At 32.5% G+C, this 22262-nt stretch overlaps 1 protein-coding gene across 2 annotated transcripts in view; it reads left to right on the forward strand.

Moving 5' to 3' along the window:
- Nucleotides 1–22262, forward strand: part of CEP290 (centrosomal protein 290) — an 85221-nt gene that overhangs the window by 24188 nt on the left and 38771 nt on the right. Inside the window, exons 18-29 of one of the 2 annotated variants that reach the window (XM_081127578.1) lie at nucleotides 141–902; nucleotides 1489–1573; nucleotides 2109–2251; nucleotides 5360–5524; nucleotides 6129–6278; nucleotides 8158–8273; nucleotides 9494–9596; nucleotides 9683–9913; nucleotides 13972–14145; nucleotides 18022–18133; nucleotides 20641–20846; nucleotides 21780–21931. In XM_081127578.1, the coding sequence (XP_080983704.1) occupies nucleotides 141–902; nucleotides 1489–1573; nucleotides 2109–2251; nucleotides 5360–5524; nucleotides 6129–6278; nucleotides 8158–8273; nucleotides 9494–9596; nucleotides 9683–9913; nucleotides 13972–14145; nucleotides 18022–18133; nucleotides 20641–20846; nucleotides 21780–21931 (2399 nt within the window). The remainder of the gene's footprint in view (nucleotides 1–140; nucleotides 903–1488; nucleotides 1574–2108; nucleotides 2252–5359; nucleotides 5525–6128; nucleotides 6279–8157; nucleotides 8274–9493; nucleotides 9597–9682; nucleotides 9914–13971; nucleotides 14146–18021; nucleotides 18134–20640; nucleotides 20847–21779; nucleotides 21932–22262) is intronic. The other variant, XM_081127579.1, reaches the window with a different exon arrangement.

Raw genomic sequence — 22262 nt, forward strand, 5'->3', positions numbered from 1 at the left:
GTTCTTTCATTTCTGCCCCATTATCTCATTTTGGACATTGTTTTTTTAATAGTTGTTAAGTAAAAGAAAAATGTTTTGTTATTTAAATATTCTGTTGATTAAAAGACTGATTAATGAGACATTATTTATTTTGAATGCAGATTAGGAAATCAGATAAAATAGAGCTGCTGCATAGGAGAGCATCATTCAGTATTCCAAAATCTTATCCAAAAGAGTCAGAAGAGAACATGACCATAGGATCCTTATCAAGAATGTTATCTGAAGTTCATCATAGTGTAGCAAGTGAAGTGGATCCTTTTGTCTCTTTAACTACACATTCCTCATCTACCCAAGTAAATGATAATACACTTCCAGAAACTATTACAATAAGGGAGATTTTTAAAGCACCATGTCTACAATCTTTAGGAAATCTACAATCATTAGTCAGTACCTTTAGTAGGGAGAGTCATGAAGAAATAAATGACTTCTTACACTCTCTTTCTGACGACTCTATGAAGAAAGTGTCAGAAAGCCATCAGGCACTTGAGAAAACAAGTTTCACACAAAAAAGCAATTCATCTTTACAAGCCTTATCAACAGCTTCAGACTTAATGCAGAACTTATCATTTAGGCAAAAATCTGCAACATTTTGTCAACAAACTCAAGCTGACGTGGATATATCACAAGTAGCAGCATCAGAAGATGAGCAGGTTCAGACCCAAATAAAATACGCCGATAGCAGTTTGAAGGAAGATATAAGAAAAAGTGAAGTACCTTTTCAGGCAGAGATTTTGAAAAGTAAATTTGAAGTTAATCTTCCAGACCCTGTGCCTATTACTGCACAATCAAAATTATCTCAGATAGATCCACTTGAAAATTTTACAGAACAGCTATGGAGAGAAGTAGTATTTCTTAGATCTCAGGTGAGCTTTCCTCCAAATTATATTCCTGGGATTGCTTTTTTATTAACTCTTTATAACTTTTCTAACAAAGTTCTATAAGTAGTAATTATAAGATTTTAAAAAATGCACAGTAACATTAATTTATGCACATTCTATTTTTTAAAAATCTAAAAATGCAATATATTTGATATGAACTCATTGATTGCCTAATTTATTAAATATTTCTTTAGAGTGAAGTCATAGCACAGGATTTATTGATCAAGGAAGCACAGAGTAGAAATGCAGAAATAGAGCTTGAACATCATAGAAGCCAGTCAGAACAGGTAGTGTGAACATTAAAAGAGATAATTGGGATACTAAAGACAAAACCTTCTTTATATCTGTTTGCTTTTTGCCATAGGTGTGGCAGGGAGGGAGAAAGTGGGAAGAAAATCACTGTCTGTCTTACTGTTTAGATTTTATTTTATTTTTATGACTGTTATTATGTCTCTATAGCTTGTATTTGGTGTGTTACACCTCAGTTGATCACACTTCCTTAAAACTTCAAAACTAAACTATTGTGATATCTTGTAAAAAAGTTAATTTATTTTCTTTATGCTTTTTTCAGAGTGAATTTCTTTCAAGAGAACTAATTGAAAAGGAAAGAGATTTAGAAAGAAGTAAAACAATAATAGCCAAATTTCAGAATAAATGTTAGTATTATCTCTTATTTTTCTGAACTTATTTATCCTATACTGAAAATCACGGGTCTGAAAGGACTGTAATATACTCTGTTTTCTAATCTATTTTAGCTTTAATTACCTCCATAAGGTATAAATGTTAGTTTCTCTTTCATCCATTTGGTTTGCTTTGGCTATATTCATATTCAGAGAATGTTCTTAGAATATTTTTGTGATGATAAATAAGTCTATTTTTTTCTATTTTGTTCTCTAATGAAAGTAAACAATTTTTTTAAAAATTTAATATAAGGTAAAAAGTACACATATGATTTATGTATTTCTTTAAGCTATGAGATATATGTATATGCACATGATTTCAGTAGGTGTATTATTCAGCTCAGCTATTCACACATTGGATTTGTAGTTGAACTTTTTTCGTATATTTATTTGCATTTGCATTTTATAAGTGGGTTACTTTTACTATATGTGAGCCATTTGTCATCTATATAGAATAGGGCAAATTGTGAAAAAGATGTATTCATTCAATGAGAAACATATGTCATTTTAGTAAAAGAGTTAGTTGAAGAAAATAAACAACTTGAAGGAGGTATGAAAGAAATATTGCAAGCTATTAAGGAAATGCAGAAAGATCCTGATGTTAAAGGAGGAGAAACATCTCTAATAATTCCTAGTCTTGAAAGACTAGTTAATGTAAGTCATCTTTTTATATTAATGGTTTCATTTTGTTGTTTCATCACTTTAATGATGTTGTTCACTATAGTTGGTCTCTATAGTTGCCGATGAGACATTTGCTGTCATTTGTGTCATTGTTCCCTGTATGTAATGTGTATTTTTTTCTCAGGCTGCTTTCAGAACTTTTTCTTTATGTTTGATTTTTACCAGTTTGACTATAATGTGCCTGGGTGTGTGTGCTCACACATTTGTGTATGTGTATATGTATCTTGTTTGGGTTATGCTGAGCTGCTTGAGTCTGTTTACTTACGATATTCACCGCAATTGGGAAGTTTTCCACCAGTCATTTCTTTAATTACTTTTTCTGTACCATTCTCTCTGGAACTCCAGTGAAACATTTTATTTTATTTTTTTAATAAGAGATAGTGTGTTCTTTAAATTTTTTTAAAAAATTTATTTTAGAGAGAGGAAAAGAGAGAGAGCAAAATATTGATCGGCTGGCTGCCTCCTATATGCTCCCCAACCAGGGGTCGAAGTTGCAGTCTGGGTATGTGCCCTAACTGGAAATAGAACCTGCCACCTTTTGGTGTGCGGGATGACACTCCAACCAACCGAGCCACCCACCCAGGGCTCCAGTGAAACATTTTAGACCTTTTGGTGTTGTCCACAGGTCCCTGAAGCTCTGTTCATTTTTTCCCTAATTTGTTGTCTTGTCTTTTCCCAGTTGTATAATTGCTATTGGTTTTCTTTAAGCTCACTGATACTTTCCTCTCATCTCCATTCTTCTGCTTCAACTGTCAGCCTTAGACCTGGCAGAGTTTTTACACAGAATTTAGAAATCCCTTTTGCTAGCTTTTTTTCTTTCTGGATTCCCCTTTCACTTTCCTGTGGCTTTGGGCTGGCTCTGTCCTCTGGTTCTGGGCCAGAAAATTGACAGGTCACTGCAATGGCAGGCTGCCCTCAGGAAAGCCTTATCCATGGCAAGTCACTCCTGGGTGGTTCCATTTTTAAAGTTCCAAGTCCTCTCCCAAATATGCTTGCTTTTGTTTATTTTCTAGAACCTTTAAATTGGCGTTTTTGCATTCACTTGTTAAATGTGGGAGGGTAGGCCTATTAGGGCCTTATGCTACAAAACTGGAAGTGTAATAGAGTGTAGTAAGAATATTTTAAATATTTAAGAATTAGGCATTGTTATAGGAAATATTTTAGCCATCAAATAATCTATTTATATTTACCATATAAGGACTTAAAAAGTTTTAAAGAATTAATGATAATTAAATAAACAAATAAAATGTACATTTTAGATTTAGATTTTTAATGTTATTTATATAATCCATCCACATTTATGTTGTTTCCCAAATTTGTGCTTGATTTAAATAGAAAAAAATTCTCATTATTCATTGAATTGCTTTTTTAGTGATGACTAGTCAATAGTTGAATACTTTTTTTTAATGACACTATCTTATTAGAGAGATAGAGACTGGTATGATAAAAACCTCCTGAGGCAAGACAGCCATTTGACGTAATTTATGAGAGTGATTTGATTCCTTCTATATATTACTCATTCTGACTTCTTCTCTGGTTGGTGACTTTTTTTTGCCTTTGCTATTGGTATTTTGAATGTCTAAAATGATTCTTCATGCTTTCTTATGTGAACATCTTTTGTCTATAATGCTGCCCACTACTAATATTGAATCTCAGATCAAACTTTATTCTCCAAGGGAAACTATTTAGTAAATGAACAGCCCAGAAAATTTTGAGTTCTATTTCAGTTGACAGCCTCTGGCCTTCTTAGGCCCACTGCTCCCGTAGATTTTATCTGCTTTTATTCTGGGTTATCATTCTTTTTTCTGAAACATATGCCTTGTCTAAAACTCACAAATAACCTAATAATACCCCCTCTAAGAAATTTTCAGAATCAATGACACTTGAAATCAGATAATTCTAGTTTATGCACTTCAGTTCACTTGCTATTATTATAGTTGTTGTTTTTTTCAGTGCCCCTAATCACTATCTAATTTAGTCTTGTTTTACCAAAAGGCCATGTAGACAGCATGGTGCTATTTCTTAGCAAGACAACAAACTAGACGACTTTGTTGTCCATCAGAATATCCCCTTCTACCTACTTCTGTCTTCCTGGTATCCCCTTTGAGTTAGAATAACTTGTCCTACTTTGATCTCATTAGGGTAAAGGCTTACTTTTATAAATCTACCACCCAGAGTTAAATGCCAGTTCACCTTCCTGATTATGAGATTACATTTGGTTTTACTCATCCTGTCACTTTGTCTTCAACCTTCATTTTCTGAAGCTGTACTTTGCATTTAACAGGTTTATTCCATATAGTTCTTTTAAAGTCCAAATGTGTGTGTGTGTGTGTGTGTGTGTGTGTGTGTATGTATATATATACATATATATATATGTATGTATTATGTAGATGTGTACATGGGTTTATGACTATTGGAGAATTAGGACGAGTGAAGCTGCTTTGATACTTTAATATTTGACATACTAGTTTTTCTTATCCAGCACTCTTGGATAATTCTATGTTATCATACTTTGCCTTTGTTACCATGTTTGCTTCAATGTGGAGAGGAAGCAATGAAAAATTCACTAACTGGATGTAGTAACTTTTTCATTCCTTTGCTCATGCTTTAAATTCAGGTGCTGCATAGTTTCAGAGTATTTTCCTATATATCACATTTTGACTATATAAAAACCTTGTGAAGTTGACAGTTAATATTATTTTCTCCTCTTTAGAGGTAAGGAAACTAAGGTATAAAGAATTGAAGTAACTTGCCGAGCTAGTAAGAGATTAGTTAAGATGTGACCCCTTGCCATCCTATTCCTGTTCAGTTGTTTTGCTAGTCTATCAGTCTACTAAGATTAGCTAGATGTTTGTTAATTGTTATAATGAAGTACTTACTATGCTTGGTAATACTGATGTGAGTTAAAATAGAGTTTTATAAATTTAAATTCATAAATAAATACATTTGGCTTATTTTGTTATTATACATGGCAATGGGAATAGTAAAATGCTTAAATATGAATTTATTTAAAAGTAGATTTTTAAACTATGATTTTAGTGTTTTTCTTCACATTTCTTCTATATAATCTAAATCTGTTAGGCTATAGAATCAAAGAATGCAGAAGGAATCTTTGATGCCAGTCTCCATTTGAAAGCCCAAGTTGATCAGCTTACTGGGAGGAATGAAGAATTAAGACAGGAGCTCAGGGAAGCTCGGAAGGAGGCTATAAATTATTCTCAGCAGTTAGCAAAAGCAAATTTAAAGGTGAGAACTTTATCAAATAAAAGATAATGCTAAGCATTGAACATAAGTATAATGTGAAACTTTTAATTTTTGAAAAAATGACTTATTAGACAATGCCCCTTAAATTAATTCTTTCATCATTAAGAAAACACCTGGTTGGACTTTTTTTATAAAGTTAAGTGGAAAAATAAGTGCCTTATAATATAAAAGAATATAAAAATTCTAAGTGTATACTAAGGCATTTCTTTTTTATGTGTTTTTAAATATGTCTTTATTGATTTCAGAGAGAGGAAGGGAGAGGAGAGAGAGAGAGAAACATCAATGATGAGAGAGTCATTAATCAGCTGCCTCCTGCATGCCCACCACTGGGGACTGAACCAGCCCATGTGCCCTGACCCGGAGTTGAATCCCAATCTCCTGGATCATTAGCCTATGCTCAACCACTGAGCCACACTGCCCGGGCTATACTAAGGCATTTCTAAATAGAAATTAAATTATGGTTTAATTAATTCCTGGCAGGACATTCATATATCTACTTTTAAAAAATATTTAGTGGATGCTTTTAAATTTGTCTCCCTTTGGGTATAAGAGATTTGATTCTCATTCCTAAACTCTTTGTTTTCAGATTGATCATCTTGAAAAAGAAACCAGTCTTTTACGGCAATCAGAAGGATCAAATGTTGTTTTTAAAGGAGTAGACTTACCTGATGGGATAGCACCATCTAGTGCCAATATTATCAATTCTCTGAATGAATATTTAATACATATTTTACAGGTACTAAAATTTTTACATGTTAATAACCAAAACAATCAGTAGTATGTTTCTAAATTTAGTCTTCACATATTCTTTGAGTTCTTAGAATATTAACAGATATATGTTTTTAATGGATTTTGATGTTAGATGGAATGTTATGGATAAAATCAATTTATTCCATTTATCTGCATGAGAAGCATGCTGACACATCTTGTTCATATGGGTATTATTCATATGAAATGTATGATTGACAGGTGGGATACTATGCAGCTGCTCTAAGGTAGTAATGTATAAATGAAGTAAGCACTTTTATATATGTATTTATTTTATTATTTTTTTAATCCTCACCTAAGGATATTTTTTTAAGAGTGAGGAAGGAGGGGAGAGAGAGAGAAACATTGATTGGTTGCTTCCCATATACACCCTGACCAGGGATTGAGCACACAACATAGGTATGTGCCCTGACTGGAAATTCAACACACAACCTTTGGTGTGTGAGACAACTCTCCAGCCAACTGAACCACCCAGCCAGGGCTAAAGTGAGCACTTTTATTTATTGCTGGTTAGAAAAGCAATTCAAGTGAAAGTCTGACACTGCTTTTGAGTGTGATGATTAAAATGATTCCTTTTTTTTTTAACAGCAAGAAAAAACTTTTAAACTAAATCTTCTTTTATCTCTCTTTTTTTCTTTACCCTGTAAAGTGTTAGTTAATCCATCAGCAAATTAGAATGCGTACTGCTTGCCCTGTGTTTGTTTCTCAGTGTTGCCATCTATATTGTGGACATTATGAATGGCCTAATGAACAGTATTTTTAATTATTTAATTTGAAATGTGAATATCCATAACATTGCATACATTACAGAATAATTTCAAAAGTGTGTTCAAATAAATGAGAATGTGTTTTTGATTATAAGTACTTCTGTTTCCCTTTCGTAGATAATCCATTTCTGAATACACTTGAGTTAAGATGATCAAATTCTTGTTTTTATATTTTGAAATTACATTAATGTTTTTCTGGATATTGAAATTTATATGTTATCTGAGTCAGGAAGGGACAACCTTAACTACTTATTAGAACATCACTTTATAATTGGCATTATACATTACTTTTAAATTCATAATGTTAGCACTCTTCATGGTTTCTTTCATTCTTCTGCAATATAGGGACCCTATGAAAGAGTAATGGCATTATGGCATTGTCATGTTGCTCTGGATTAAGTTCATTTTTCTTATCTTTATATAAAAAACATGAAAAGGCACTGTGGTAGAATAGAGAGAGAGCACTGATTGGAACTCTGAAAACCTGTTTGTGAAACAGGTACTTAGACTTCAACCCTAAGGCAGCATAGAGTGAGGGAAGCAGCAAGGCCTTTGGAGTCAGACAGACCTGATCTCCAGTGTTGCATCTACATATATTTAAAGTACTTGGCACCCAGCTCAGCATATGTGCTTAGGAAATGATTGCTAAGGGTACTTACTGCTAATGAGCTTTAATGTTGAGTAAGTTACTTAATCTTCTAAGTCCCAGTTTCTTCATCTTTGAAGAGAATTAATAAGGATAATTCGGATGGAGAAATGTATGTATATGTTCACAAAAGGGTATGTGGTGCTGAATGACTAGAGGTAAATATGCAACTACTGTATCTGATAATTTATGTGATTACTATAACTATCATATATGATAATTAATTTACCTGTTTTGTAGTACTTTTACACATATTGCCTCATTCCATATGCCTTAAACTAAAATGTTCAAAGTAATTATAGAAGTGATCTGCTTATGGTGACTGTTCTTCTTTATATAATTTTCTATAATCTTGCCAGAATATGAATTTCTACCTTCAAATTTAAAATGTATTATGATGCTTTTTTCATTCTTATTTCCAAACCCATTTTTAGGAGCTAGAATGTAAAGAAAATAAGTTAAAGGATTTAGAAGATTCTCTTGAAGACTATAACAGAAAATTTGCAGTAATCCGTCACCAGCAAAGCTTATTATATAAAGAATATCTAAGGTATAAGTGTTAGCAAAGTTTTAAAAATATAATTGCAGCATATTCTTGTTAATGATGAATGTAACATAAAAATATTTATTTTGTTTTACCTTTCTCTCCTGACTCTTCCTTTCCACTTTATGTGTCTGAATTTAGTATCTATGAACTTCTGTGATATCTGTAATTTCTTTTAGTATTTATAATACCTTTTTCATGGGGCTGTTATGAAACAAGTGAGTTATATGAAAATGTTCAGGTATGAGCATTTTGTAAATGTCATGGTACATATATGAACACTTTGTGTCAGCTGTTGGCATCATTTTTCATCATCACCATCATAATTATTCATATTTTCATAGGGAACTAATCTGTTTCTCCTTACCTCTGCCATCCCATTTATATCAATAGAACAATTTTCTTAGTAGTAATTAAAATACCTGATGAAAGGTGATTTAAACACTAATGGTGGTTATTATCTGATCTAACAAGAAACCCATAGCTAATTATAGGGTAGGTCATATTATCTCCTTTCTGTGAGTTATAAAATAGATACAGGAGTTCAAGGAAGATGGAACCATTTGGCCCATTGAAGAAGAGGGACATTTTTTTCCACCTAACTTCTTATTTTTGGATAAAAAATTTTTTCCAGAGGCTTCTGGCAGATTGATTTAGATCTTATTAGCTAGTATTTGGCTATTGAGCTGTCCAAGTCTTAAACCTTCAGTGGCACAGAGAATAACAGCATTATTAGTTTATGCCAAGCTGATTGCAGATGCCTGGAATATCTCTTGATTAGGCAACAGTGTCTAACATATCTCCTTTTAAGTCTAATGATTTCTAATTTTGTTTGTATTCTAAATATTTTACAATATTTAATACTCAAATTTAAAAATAGGGTGAGAATATTGAGACTTGATGTCCAGAATTATTTTTAATAAAATGTTTATAAGATTCAGCAGCAATTGTTATATTGTAGCAATTGTAGAGTGATGATTCATGGAATAATGAAAATGATTTTATAAAATAATTTTTCTACCTTATATTTATTAAATAAAAATATAACTTCCAGGCTAAATCATTTTTTAATAGAATTTTTACTTTCTTATGTTATTAGGTACAGAATAGCTACAATATCTCTTGTTTTAAGAAGCTTTTAAATTTCTATAATCTAAAGTTATCTCTTCCTGCAGTTAAATATTTTATTAGGTTTACCATAATGTTGTTTTAATTTTTTTTTTTAGTGAAAAGGAGTCTTGGAAAACAGAATCTGAAACAATGAAAGAGGAAAAGAAAAAACTTGAGACTCAAATTCAACAAGATGCTATAAAAGTAAAAGAATATAATGTAAGTAAAACACTTTTGAAATCAATATACGATATTGTACAAATTAAGATAGCTAGATTCAACAAGTAATATGTGTCTTTGTGCAGAATTTGCTCAATACTCTTCAGATGGATTCGGATGAAGTGAAAAAAACACTTTCAGAAAATAGTAGAAAAATCACTGTCTTGCAAGTGAATGAAAAGTCACTCATACGGCAATATACCACTTTAGTAGAAATGGAGCACCAACTTAGAAAAGAAAATGAGAAACAGAAGAATGAGTTGATATCAATGGAAGCTGAAGTTGGTGAAAAAATTGGACGTTTACAACGATTTAAGGTATATCTGAAAATTTGTCTCTGAAAATTTTCAAATATGAGGAAGAAAGGATCGTATAATGAACACCTATCTTCTGGATTCATAGTTAACATTTATCACCGTTCTGCCATAATTGCTTCATTTGTTTTTTTGTGGAAGTATTTATTTTTATTTATTTATTTTTTAAAATACATCTTTATTGATTTCAGAGAGAGGAAAGGAGAGGGAGAGAGAGAGATAGAAACTCAATGATGAGAGAGTCATTGATTGGCTGCCTCCTGCACGCCCCTGACGGGATCGAGCCCACAACCCGGGCATGTGCCCTGACCAGGAATCGAACCCCGATCGCCTGGATCCTAGGTGGACCCTCAACCACTGACTGAGCCACGCCCAGCCGGGCTGTGGAAGTATTTAAATTGCAGATATTTCTTTCCTAAATATTTTAGTGTGCATCTCTAAAATCAAAACCTTTCTTTTACATAACCACAATAACTTTATTACACCTAATAAAATTGACAAGAATTCCTTATTGTATTATGTCCAGACCACATTCACATTTCCTTAGTGGTCCCAGGATCCAGTCAATGACCCTGCATTGTATTTCAATGGTACGTGTCACAAGTCTTTTTAATATAGAATCCCTCTTTTTTTCCTCTCTGAAAAATGTTGACTACTTACATGACTATCAGCTTTTTTTTATTCTGTATAATTTTACTTGTTCTTCTATCCATTGTATACTCAAGTCACCTTGGAAGCCTTGATTATATTCAGGTTAAACATTTTTGGAAAGAATACTTCATAACTGATGTTTTTTGCTTTATAAGTGATACTTTATATTGCATCACTTCAAGAGTATCTCGTAGTCCCATATTTCATGATAAATACTGTGTTAATAGAGAGATATACTATTATTAAGTGATTTTAGTTAACTGTTTGGAAAAATTTTGGTACCATGCAGATAAATAATTTTTCACCAGTTCTCCAATAGCTTTAGCATCCACTGATGATTGTTGTTTCCCAACTCAATTATTTCATTAGAAGTTGCAAAAATTATGATTTTCTAGTTATATTATGCTCTCTACATTTGTTAGTAGATGTTCTTTTGTAAAATGAGCTTTCCCTTATTACCCCAGGCTATTTGGTTATCATGAACTGTTGTTCTTACTAGAAAGGAAAGATAATATAAAATCTTCATTTTTTTCTCTTAAGGACCAATTTTCAGAACACAGAGTTGTACTCTGTTTCTACTTGTTCCTGTCCCACACTCCACTCCCACTTTCTCTTTTTTAAATATCCTAACAGACTCACACACTTTTAAATATTCAGTATGCTTTAAGAGTTGTAGTCATTGTTCTTTTGTCTCAACTTTAGCCTTTAAAGCTGTCTCTTGTGTCCTTTTGACAAGAATCAATTAGTCTTTGAACCAAGCTTCAAAGCTTAGTTTTCTGGCACAATAAGATGTCCAGGATTTACCTTATATACTTTTTATCCAGACTTGGAATAAGCTATTTCTCTAAAGAGTCCGGTTCTTTTTAATGGGGAAGGGATTTAGATACCAAAAAATTAGTCACTAAGTGTCACTGCTGTTGGACACATTAGGAAAATATGTATGTATTTAAACCATAAGTTCATATTGTTATTATCAACTCAAATTTAACATTATAGGGTAAACAAATAGTATGGAATTTTCAGTAACCTTTGATTTTGTACTTGTGTTTCTGTTTTCTTACCTAGAAATCTCTATTAAAGTAACATTAAATCTAACATTAAAATAATTATTTTATCCTACAATATTCATATATTAATTTGAAAACAGTAATCTTGTATTAGTTTTATTTTTTTACCCTCACCCGAGGATATTTTTTCCATTGCTTTTCAGAGAGAGTAGAGGGGGGAGAGAGAGAAAAACCAATGTGAGAGAGACACATAGATTGGTTGCCTTGTGCATCCACCCCGACCAGGGCCCGGATGGAGCCTGCAACCCAAGTATGTGCCCTTGGCCGGAATCGAACCTGGGACCCTTCAGTCCATGAGCCAGCGCTCTAACCACTGAGCCAAACCAGCTAGGGCATCTTGTATTAGTTTTGTTTTTTGTTTTTTTTAAAATATGTCTTTATTGATTTCAGAGAGAGGAAGGGAGAGGGGGAGAGAGAGATAGAAACATCAATGAGAGTCATTGATCAGCTGCCTCCCGCACGCCCTGGACTGGGGATGGAGCCCAAAACCCTGGCATGTGCCCTGACCAGGAATTGAACCTCAGTCTCCTGGATCCTAGGTCAGTGCTCAACTGCTGAGCCACGCCCGGCCATGCACTTGTGTTAGTTTTAATAGTGACAAAACACTAAAGATGTAGTTTAAAATTTCTTTACATTTCTTATTTTCTTTTGACTGTCTCTTACTAAGGGGTTACATATTCTACACTAACTTCAAATAATTCCCTTCATATGGTTGTTATACATTTAATATACATTTAAGCTCATTTGTTTTCAATTTTAGGGATTACTTTTGCTCCTTTTTTAAAAATTGAATTTTAATATAGAAGTATTTGCATGTTCAAAAGATACAGCCAGAAAAATCTCTCTGTATACTTTCACCTCCCCTTTCCTGTAGGTGACTGATTATCCTTCTAATGTTTCCTTTTGCAAATGTTAACAAAGGCACAAAATGTTACATGCTGTATTTACATCTGATCTCATTATATAGCTTATTTTAAGCATGTGTATGTTCATTTGACATGTCTAAATTTACATAGCACCATATAAACAGGAGAATTCAAAGTAAAATTAAAATGAACGTGAGTTCCTTACCATATCTTCTTGAATATGGTAATAGGTGAAATTATTATGCTAATAAACCTTTTTTCAATGTAATCTTAAAGCTGAATCATGATGCAATAAGAAACCTTTGAAAAATGAAAGCTATTTTTATTTGGACATTTAATAAGAAAATTTTGAGACTTAAGAAATGTTTTTGTTTTTATTTTTATATTAGATTTTGTAGAATATACTTTTCTTGGGATATTACAAATACAGCTAGTGTTTGAGATAGAAGGGGAAAAGGAACTAGAATTTTTTCCTCTTCAACCTGATTGTTCAACCAAGATTTTTTAAATTTTCTGCAACAATTGGGAAACCAAAAAAAAAGAAAAAGTAATTTTTAAAGGGATCAGAAACATAACTTCCCTCACCCTCCCCAAAGAAAAAGTGAAACCAAATCTCAAGGGTATTGTAGAATAGTGTATACTTATTTACATGGAGAAGAGAAGTTGTAAAAATGAGACCTGAAACACCATTACAAATTGTTTTTCCTTATTACTCTACTTCAGAATGAATCATAACTATAAATTCTTTATCTTTTTCACTTCATAAAATTGGTTGTTCTTTGTACTGCTTTTTTACCAGTTTACTTTGAAGAGAACTGAAAGTCCAGACATTTCTTTTTGGTGTTAATACTATGCCTTTGAATTGTGACTTTTTATAGCTGTGTAGTTAATGAGTAGAACATGAACCAAGTAACTTAAAGGTTTTTATATTATTTATTACAGATAGCTATGATGGAGAGAACTTTTTTCTCCCTAAATAATGTTTCCTTTCTGTGAACAACAACAACAAAATATTTTATTATACAGTTAATCATTGTAACTATTAGAAGTAGAGATAGCTAAGCTGTAAAGGTTACCTATGGCAATGCTAATTTTGCCATCCAGGTGTCAAAAGGGAAGTGATTTTTTTAATCTTATGAACTTTAGAAAAGCTAGGTAAAGATACAGTCTAACTGATGCATTTCCTGCTGATTTTTTTTATTTTGCTCAAATTAACTGAATTTCATTTTACTATGACAGGAGTTATAAAAGAATTCACTTTATTTTTATTATGATTAAACATTTCCAAATAACATGATTTTTTATATGAAAGAAATTAAATTATTGCAATATTTTTTCTTACATGAGAAATCTTATTTTTAAAAACTATTCTAAAATCAGTTTTGCTTTTGGTTGTATTATCTTTCTCAAAAGTGGCTAGTGCCTTACCAGAAAAAACAATATACTAATTTAACTCATTGTATCCTTATTTTTATAGGAGATGGCTATTTTTAAGATTGCAGCTCTCCAAAAAGTTATGGATAATAGTGTTTCTCTGTCCGAACTAGAATTGGCCAATAAACAATACAATGAATTGACTGCTAAGTACAGGGACATCTTGCAAAAAGATAATGTTCTTGTTCAAAGAACAAGTAACTTGGAACATCTAGAGGTAAGTTTGTGTGATCCTCAAACCCTGTGATATCAGCCATTTTTTCTTTGTTGATATCTATAAGTGCAGAATGACTTTTTGCCAACTTTATTCAAGTCATCTTCCATAATTTAGCTGAATCAAACCTCTGTCCACCAGGAAATTCAAAAAGAAAAAGGAACATGGAACAGATAGAATGTTATAATCACAAGAAGAATCATTAAGTACCCATCCCTTTCTCTTACCTTTCTTTCCAGAACAAGTTATTCTTTCACGGTCCCTGGCTTTTCCGTTGCTTGTGGTAGTTGTAGCTGAGAGTGGATGTGATATTAATGGCTCTTCCCCGGCCATGGATGAGCTTGGCAAATTCCAATTCTTTCTTATGGTAGAGGTACAGAAGAACAGGATGAAGTAGCATACGTTTAATTCAAACAGTGAATATGGCCTAGACTCTTTGGCTGGTTAACATTTCTAGCCACTTAACTTCCATACCTTTTACGGTAGGCAAAACAAGCTCCTGATTTGTTCATCAGAAACAGGGGTTTATGTCTTTTGGCTTATTATTTATTCTCTTTTATGATCTTCTAATGGAGTAGACTGAGATAGACTTCTATTAGCTCAAAAGCCTTTACTTGCTTAGGGGGACACATTCAATAAAACAAAACATTATTCTCAATAGCTTTCAGTGACTCCTATAAAATCATCTGAGTCATTATTTATTAATACTAACTAGAAGTAATTGTAATCAGTTTACTTTTTACTTTTTTGCCAAAGAGAGATGATCACATTTTTATAGAAAATTTTAATATTTAGATGTAATTTTTTTTTCCATTTTCCAGGTCCTCTGTCCTCTCTATCATTAGAAAATTAGGTATGAAATCTCCTGTAGATAACATTATCAATGAGAAGTTTTAACTATTTTATCTATTTTCCCAAAGAATATTTTTTATTTTTTTCTCAAAATTTAAAAAATTTTGTGTTTGTATTCTATCTCTTTCTCTCCTTTACTTCTCATATCTTAGTTATACTTCTGAACACATATCTACTCCTGTTGGCAGTGTCTTCTTTATTATCATTACTGTGGTAGCCATTATTCATATCCCTCTCTCCAGTGTTACGTCCTACTTACTGCCGCTAGCATGATAATTCTCAGCGTGAATCTGACCGTGTCACTCCCATGCTTAAGCCTGTCAAAAGCTGCCAGTCATGTAAAGAATAAAAGTCAAGCTCCTCCTGTGATTAGCCTTCACTTACTCTACTTCATCTCCTATAATGCCCTAAGGAATTTCACAATGTGTGTTGTAGAAACTGAACTACCAGTTTTTTGCAGTACAGTGTTTTTTCTTACATATGTTTTTTTGTACACGCTCTTTGCTATATCTAGAAAGCCCTTCTCCCCTCCCAGTTCATCTGCTCAGTGCATTTCTATTCATGTTTCAAAACTTTGTTCAGAGTCCCCTTTTCTCGGAAGCATTCTTCATAGAACAAACTCACTCTGTCTGTCTGTATTAGTTCTATATCCTGTACCTAGTTCTACTGTTTATATCACATCATATTATATGTGTTTCTTTGTCTGCAACCCTACTGGAATATTAGCCTCTTAATATCAGGAACTTGCTTAATTCATGTATGTGTTTAGTACCTCCTGTCTGGCAGAGTTAGAGCTAATAAATGTTGCCCTCAGACGGTGGTTAATGGTGTAGAGCCGAGGTGCAAAGATCATCATAGATGGTGATTAGGAAATCATAAATGCCTTTTGAGAGTAAAGTTACATGAGAAAAGAGGAAATTAAAATTGAATTTCCAAATTTTAAAGAACAGGCTGGGTGATTAGAAAATATAAAAACTGAATAAGGCAGTAGAAAAACTGGAAGTTTGCTAATAGAAGAAAGAGAAATAAATATGTATTGAATTAGAATCAAGAGGAGGATTTGTTTTGTTTTATCACTTTTTTTTTTTTAAATGAAACCAGTGAAATTTGAAGGGAGAGGGAAAGAAACTTTAGAGCCAATAGGGAGAGAATGGTTAATGATCAGATTAGAGGTCAGAATGGTTATAAGTGAGGGTGCAGTACCAGGGCAGGGGGATGAAAATAGCATCTGGAGCAAGACCAGAGTTTTACTTTGAAAGAGTCTGAAAGTAAAAGAAAAAAAGGGGTGGAAAGATATTTAAAATACCCCAAGCCTTTGTTTGTTTTTCCCCTATGTATTTACAGTATCTAGAACTGGGTTGTAATTGTACGTGTTACTAAAAGGCATACTTATTCTCTTACTTGCTTTTCATCAGAACATCCTCTTTTTAAAAAATCTCATTCTGTGTTATTCTTCATAACTCTTACTACCTGACATTGTGTTATATATATTGGATTATTTTCCATCTATTCCACTAAAACTCAAGTTCTGGGGTAGAATTTGATACCTTTGAAGTCCAGTGCTTAGAATATCTGGCATACAGTAGTCATTTTATCTGTTAAAAGAAAGAATAAATGAACTTAAAATGTATTTCCTAGCCAACTCCAGCAATTATGACTCCAGCCTGACTTCTCAGAGCTGTCTTCTACTGTGTGAAGTTCCTACTGTACAACTCCTGTTTCAAGGGGGTCTCAAATTTAAAGTATCCAAAATGAAGACCCTATGTCTGTTTCTTTCATAGTCCTTCCTGTTTCAGTATATGCCCTATTATCTACTCAGTTAAGGCAGATACCTTAGTTATTCTCTAGTCACGTTCTTTTTGCTATCATTTTTATTTCCCGAATGTAATTAATTCACACGTGTCCTCTTCTCCTTCCTTACCGCTATTACCCTAGTCTAAACCAGCATGGTCACTCATCTGGACCTTACAGTATCTTCCTGCCTAATTTCTGATTTTTCTGTTTACCTCTTTATTCTCTACTTTGCATCCCGGAATTGTTTAAGACTTCCACCTTAACACCTTTACATGGTTTCCTGTTATTTATTACGTTAAATTCCAGAGCCTCACCTTGACATACCATGCCTTGCCAGTAGAACTCTCTCTCATCTTTTTGTTGTTGTTATTTTTTTTCCTTTTTGTGTTTGTTTTTTATTTTTTAATTTTTTTCTCTTTATTTTTTTTGTGTGTGTGTGCCACCCCGTTATCTTTCCAACTTTATCTTATTCCATTCTTCACTTTATTTTTTCTCATGCTCAAGTCCTCTAGCACTTCAAAGTCTTCCCTGCTTCAGAGCATCTGGGTTCCCTAATATATCATTTCTTTCCATGGCTGGTTTCTTGTCGAGACTGGCCCCTTCTCATATCTTAGGTTTCAACTTAAAAACCACCTCTTCAGTGGTTAATACCTTCTTTAACCACTCTGTCTAGATATGCTTCCTTTTATTATTCCCTGGGTCCATATTCTGTTTCTTTCTAGATCTTGACATTCTTATGATTTTTTTGTTGTTTGCTTACCTGCTTACTGTCTGCTGTCTTACACCCTCCCCAGCTCCTGCCACACATACATACCCACAGGCACCAAATGGTTAGGCCTTTGAAGGCCAGAGTGTTTTCTGTTTCTTTTCACCATTAATATGCAACACTTGTCACTGATGGCATTCTTGGGATGCTCGGTAGCTGTTTGTGTGAATGAGGGAGGTAAGCTCTAGTGAGTGAAGGTTATGAAGCTGTGAGTATTCTAGATAGACCAAACTAGAATGGTAGCAGCTAGGGCCACATATTTGATATACAAGATTTTGATTATTGTTAAATAATGTTTTATATTATACATGTATATACCTAATGTGTGAGAACTTCTAATTTTGTAAAAAACAAAAAACCAAATTGTAAGTTTTAGGAGATATTATATAAAGTTAAGACAATGTCATTTTTGTGGTATTAGTCTGAGTTATAATGTGTTTTCTCAGTGATGTTTCTGTTTTATTCAGTGTGAAAATGTATCTCTAAAAGAGCAAATAGAATCTATAAATAAAGAACTAGAGATTACCAAGGAAAAACTTCACACTATTGAACAAGCTTGGGAACAAGAAACTAAATTAGGTAAGTACTATGATCCTGATAACATAAAATGATTAAGCGCTAATAGAGAATATTTTTCATTTAAAATTTCTTTTCTATACCAGATGAAAAGGAAGTATTTTGATAAAAAATGAACTCTCTAACAGTTTAATTTAACTGGCAGTTGAATATCTTAGACTATCTATACCAAAACTTGGTTTTCAGTTATAAAATTAGATTTGTTCCAAATAAAATCATATATGTTAAAACAGCATTAGCTGTTTTGAACCCCAGTCAAGACTGGTGATAATTTTGAAATACCTATATTTTAATGACAGTATTATGAATTGTTTCACTATGTATAAGGTTATATTAGGAATAGATCATTTGATATTTTTAAATTAAAAGATCACTATAGCATCAAAAAATTAAATTTATATTACCCATAGTTCCACTACTATATTATCATTTTTGTGTAAAATATGGAAAGCTAGTGATGTCATCATTAGAACATAGAAAGTGTTCTAGTTACAGTGCTGTAGTGAACATCTTCATGTATATCTAACAGATATTGTTTTGGAGGGTATAAAATCTTTGTTGATCCTGATAGGGTTTTCCATATTAGTTTTTCAAATGGTTACCTTAGTTTATAGCATTTACATCATTTTATCTCACTAGCATTAGGTTTTATAATTCTCAAATAAATTTGCTGCTTTGGTTAAGGTGTTTTCATGGGTTTGTTTTCTAGACCTTAGAGCTCTAATGCTGTTCAAGGTTTCTCTTACTAAATAGAGCTGTGTTATTATATTGGAAACTGAGATATGTAGTTTACCAGAGGCCTAACATTGGGAAGTCTAAAATAAATGACTTTTAGAAATGTAGTTTTTAATTCATTAAAAGATTTGAAATGAATTGCCTTCCATGTAGCTTCTACATGAAAGAAGATATCGTTTAAGATATGAAAAAGGGCATTACATAAAATATTAGTACGCTTTCTGTTTATTTTACCCTATTTCTTTTTAATAAGATCTGAATTCCTTTAGAAAATTCTTAATTTTCCAATACCTTAATCTCTCCTATCTATGGGTTTATGTCATAGAAGTTTTAAAAGCTTTTCTTATTTTCTGTTGCTTTTAGATCTTTGTTTAAAAGTGTCACTTTATTAGCTTCTTTCATCCAGGAGTTTGTTGGTGTTGGAGTGGTGTACACTACCCTCTCTCTAAGACAACTCCAAACGCAAAGACATACAGATGGCTAATCTGAAGCCCCTGTGATGTGCCTCTCTTCATTGTCAGAGTTCAACACAGAAGTGAATGGGGAAAGGGTTTTATGTTCTTTGTATATTTATATTTAGTGCAGTTTTTTTTCTTTCATTCATGGTGTTTAGGGTTGCCTGAATGAATCTCTATTCCATAATGGACTGATGTACTAACACTTTTAGCTTCTTTCAGTCATCTGTTACTGTTAGTTATTTGATCACTTCTTATAGTAGCTATTCTAAAATCATATATTTAAAGATACATACAGAACAAAATGAAGTACTTCTTAAAACTGGGCCAGACACCAACCAGTTTTTTTTTTTGTTTTTTTAAAATATGTATGTGTGTATATGCATACACACACACTCACATTTCTTTGAACAAGTTCAATTATAGAGCTCAAGCTTATGAAGCTAGAAAAATAGGAGGGGACGTTATTGGTGTGATGAATCACTGCTTAGTTCCTTAAAATAATTGATTTCATTGAATATAAAATTAATTGATTCTCCAAAAAATAACACTATACCAAATTTTAATTTTTTCCTGGAGCATGTCAGTTATGCAAAGCAAAAGTAATAGTTTTCTTCTATTCAAATAATGACTAAGTAACTAATGGTAATTCTACCTGATGCCTTTTCATAGTAAATGGTTTTTTATTTTCTTCTCATTTTATTTAACCACAGATTTTATGTCCAAAGACAAGTCATACAAAATACATATATTATATACATATAATATATGGAGATTAGGGTGTAATAACCAATACAATAATTTAAAGTATTTTATATTTGATGTTTACAAAGGCCAGGGTAATACTCATGGTTAAAGAAGGTATTGGGTGAGATCCCTAAATCCTATAGCTTCATATTTTGCTTTCAGCTTGACTCAGTGAGACTTTAAAATAAAGTCATTGCAGTTATATTCACAAAATAGTGTTGTTTTATTGAATTGCTTCTTATATAGTTTATCCCTTTTCCGTTAACAAAATATATTTATTTACCCTTTTTTGATTCTCTGCGTGTGACACCATCTACAGTATACCTTTTACATTTCAATAATCCCATGAGGAGTAGATTTTATTATCATTTGATTGATGAGGAATGTAAGTTCCAGAGAGATTAAATGGGATAGGCAGCACGTAGACGGGAAGTAACAGAGCTATGGCTGGAATCTGGATGTGTCATAATTCAGAAGGCTCGTGTGTTATCCATTGAATGTAATGTGTAAAATATCTGGAATGTAATTTTGATAAGAACAACATAAGAGTGACTTAAATATTGTTGTATATAGGAAATGAATCTAACATGGATAAGACAAAGAAATCAATAACCAACAGTGAGATTGCTTCTATTTCAAAAAAAATTACTATGCTGGAGATGAAGGAATTAAATGAAAGGCAACGGGCTGAGCATTCTCAAAAAATGTATGAACACATAAGGACTTCCTTAAAACAAATGGAAGAACGTAACTTTGAATTGGAAACAAAATTTGCTGAGGTTCGATATTGTCATTTTTATCACGTAATTAGGAAATAAGTATTAGTCATGGTAGATGTTGTATTATATAAGAGGTTTGTTTGTATCTCTGATGTAGCATATTAATGTAGTACTTATGTTTTTTGTGATGGGTTAAAATAAAAGATATATTTTTAAATGTTTAGAAAGAAAGCAAATATTTCTGTTATTTCTCACCAGCATTACATTATTAGATTTGATATGCACAATTGGTTATTTGCTTAATAATGGAATTGCTTTTCACTATCATGCATTCATTTAACAAATATTTATTGAGTGCCTTTTTCATTCCAGACACTGTATAGGGACTGAAGTTATAACAGGAAACAAAATATTGCAAACAATAATCTCTGCTCTCAGGCACTTTATATTCTAATAGGAGGTTTAAGACTTTTTTGACACGGTCAGAATTATTAAAGTAGATGGTAGTAAATACAGTTTACCAATACTGAAAAATTTATGATGAAGTAACATTCTTGTAATGTTTGTTTGTTTTACCTTGAGAATTAGTATAATTTTCAAAGCATGGTATCGTTTTGTTTATTTTAACTATCAGTAAATATAAAGATTTTATTAACTCATTTAGATTTATTTACAGGTGATATAATTGAAGTAAAATATAATGAGTATACTGCATTTCTAGCAAATTAAGGCTATCAGAGATTTTGCTATTATTAGATTGTGAGTTGCCTAGCATTAATGACTTTTGGGGGGTTGGCATATAACTAGAATTGGCATTATTTGTTCCTGACTCTTTCCCTCCTTACCCTTTTCAATCTATTCTTAATACTTCACACTCAATTCAATATCTGGCTTAATGCAAAGTAAAGAGGACTGCAGTATGCTAAAGCTAAATTAAAATGAAAACCTCTCCAAAAACTGATATATCTGAATATTTTTGTTACTTTTTCTTAGCTTACCAAAATCAACTTGGAAGCACAGAAGGTGGAACAGATGTTACGAGATGAATTAGCTGATAGTGTGAGCAAGACAGTAAGTGACGCTGATAGACAACGGATTCTAGAATTGGAGAAGAATGAAATGGAACTAAAAGTTGAAGTGTCAAAGTGAGTGTATGTAAACTTTTTGGTCATTTGATTAAATGTGTCTACTCTAATTTGTCTTTAAGAAACCTAATTATAGTTGTATAGGGGTAATATTCTTAGTGGAAATTAATACTGGTTTCTTCTTATTTAATTTTAATTTTTTTTTTTTAATATATTTTTATTGATTTCAGAGAGAGGAAGGGAGAGGGAGAGAGAGGTAGAAACATCAATGATGAGAGAGAGTCATTAATCAGCTACCTTCTGCGCAGCCCCTGCTGGGGATCGAGCCTACAACCTGGGCAGGTGCCCTGACCAGGAATCAAACCACGGTCTTCTTGATCGTAGGTGGATG

The sequence above is a fragment of the Miniopterus schreibersii genome (assembly GCF_964146895.1).
Source record: "Miniopterus schreibersii genome assembly, chromosome: 2".
NCBI lineage: Eukaryota > Metazoa > Chordata > Mammalia > Chiroptera > Miniopteridae > Miniopterus > Miniopterus schreibersii.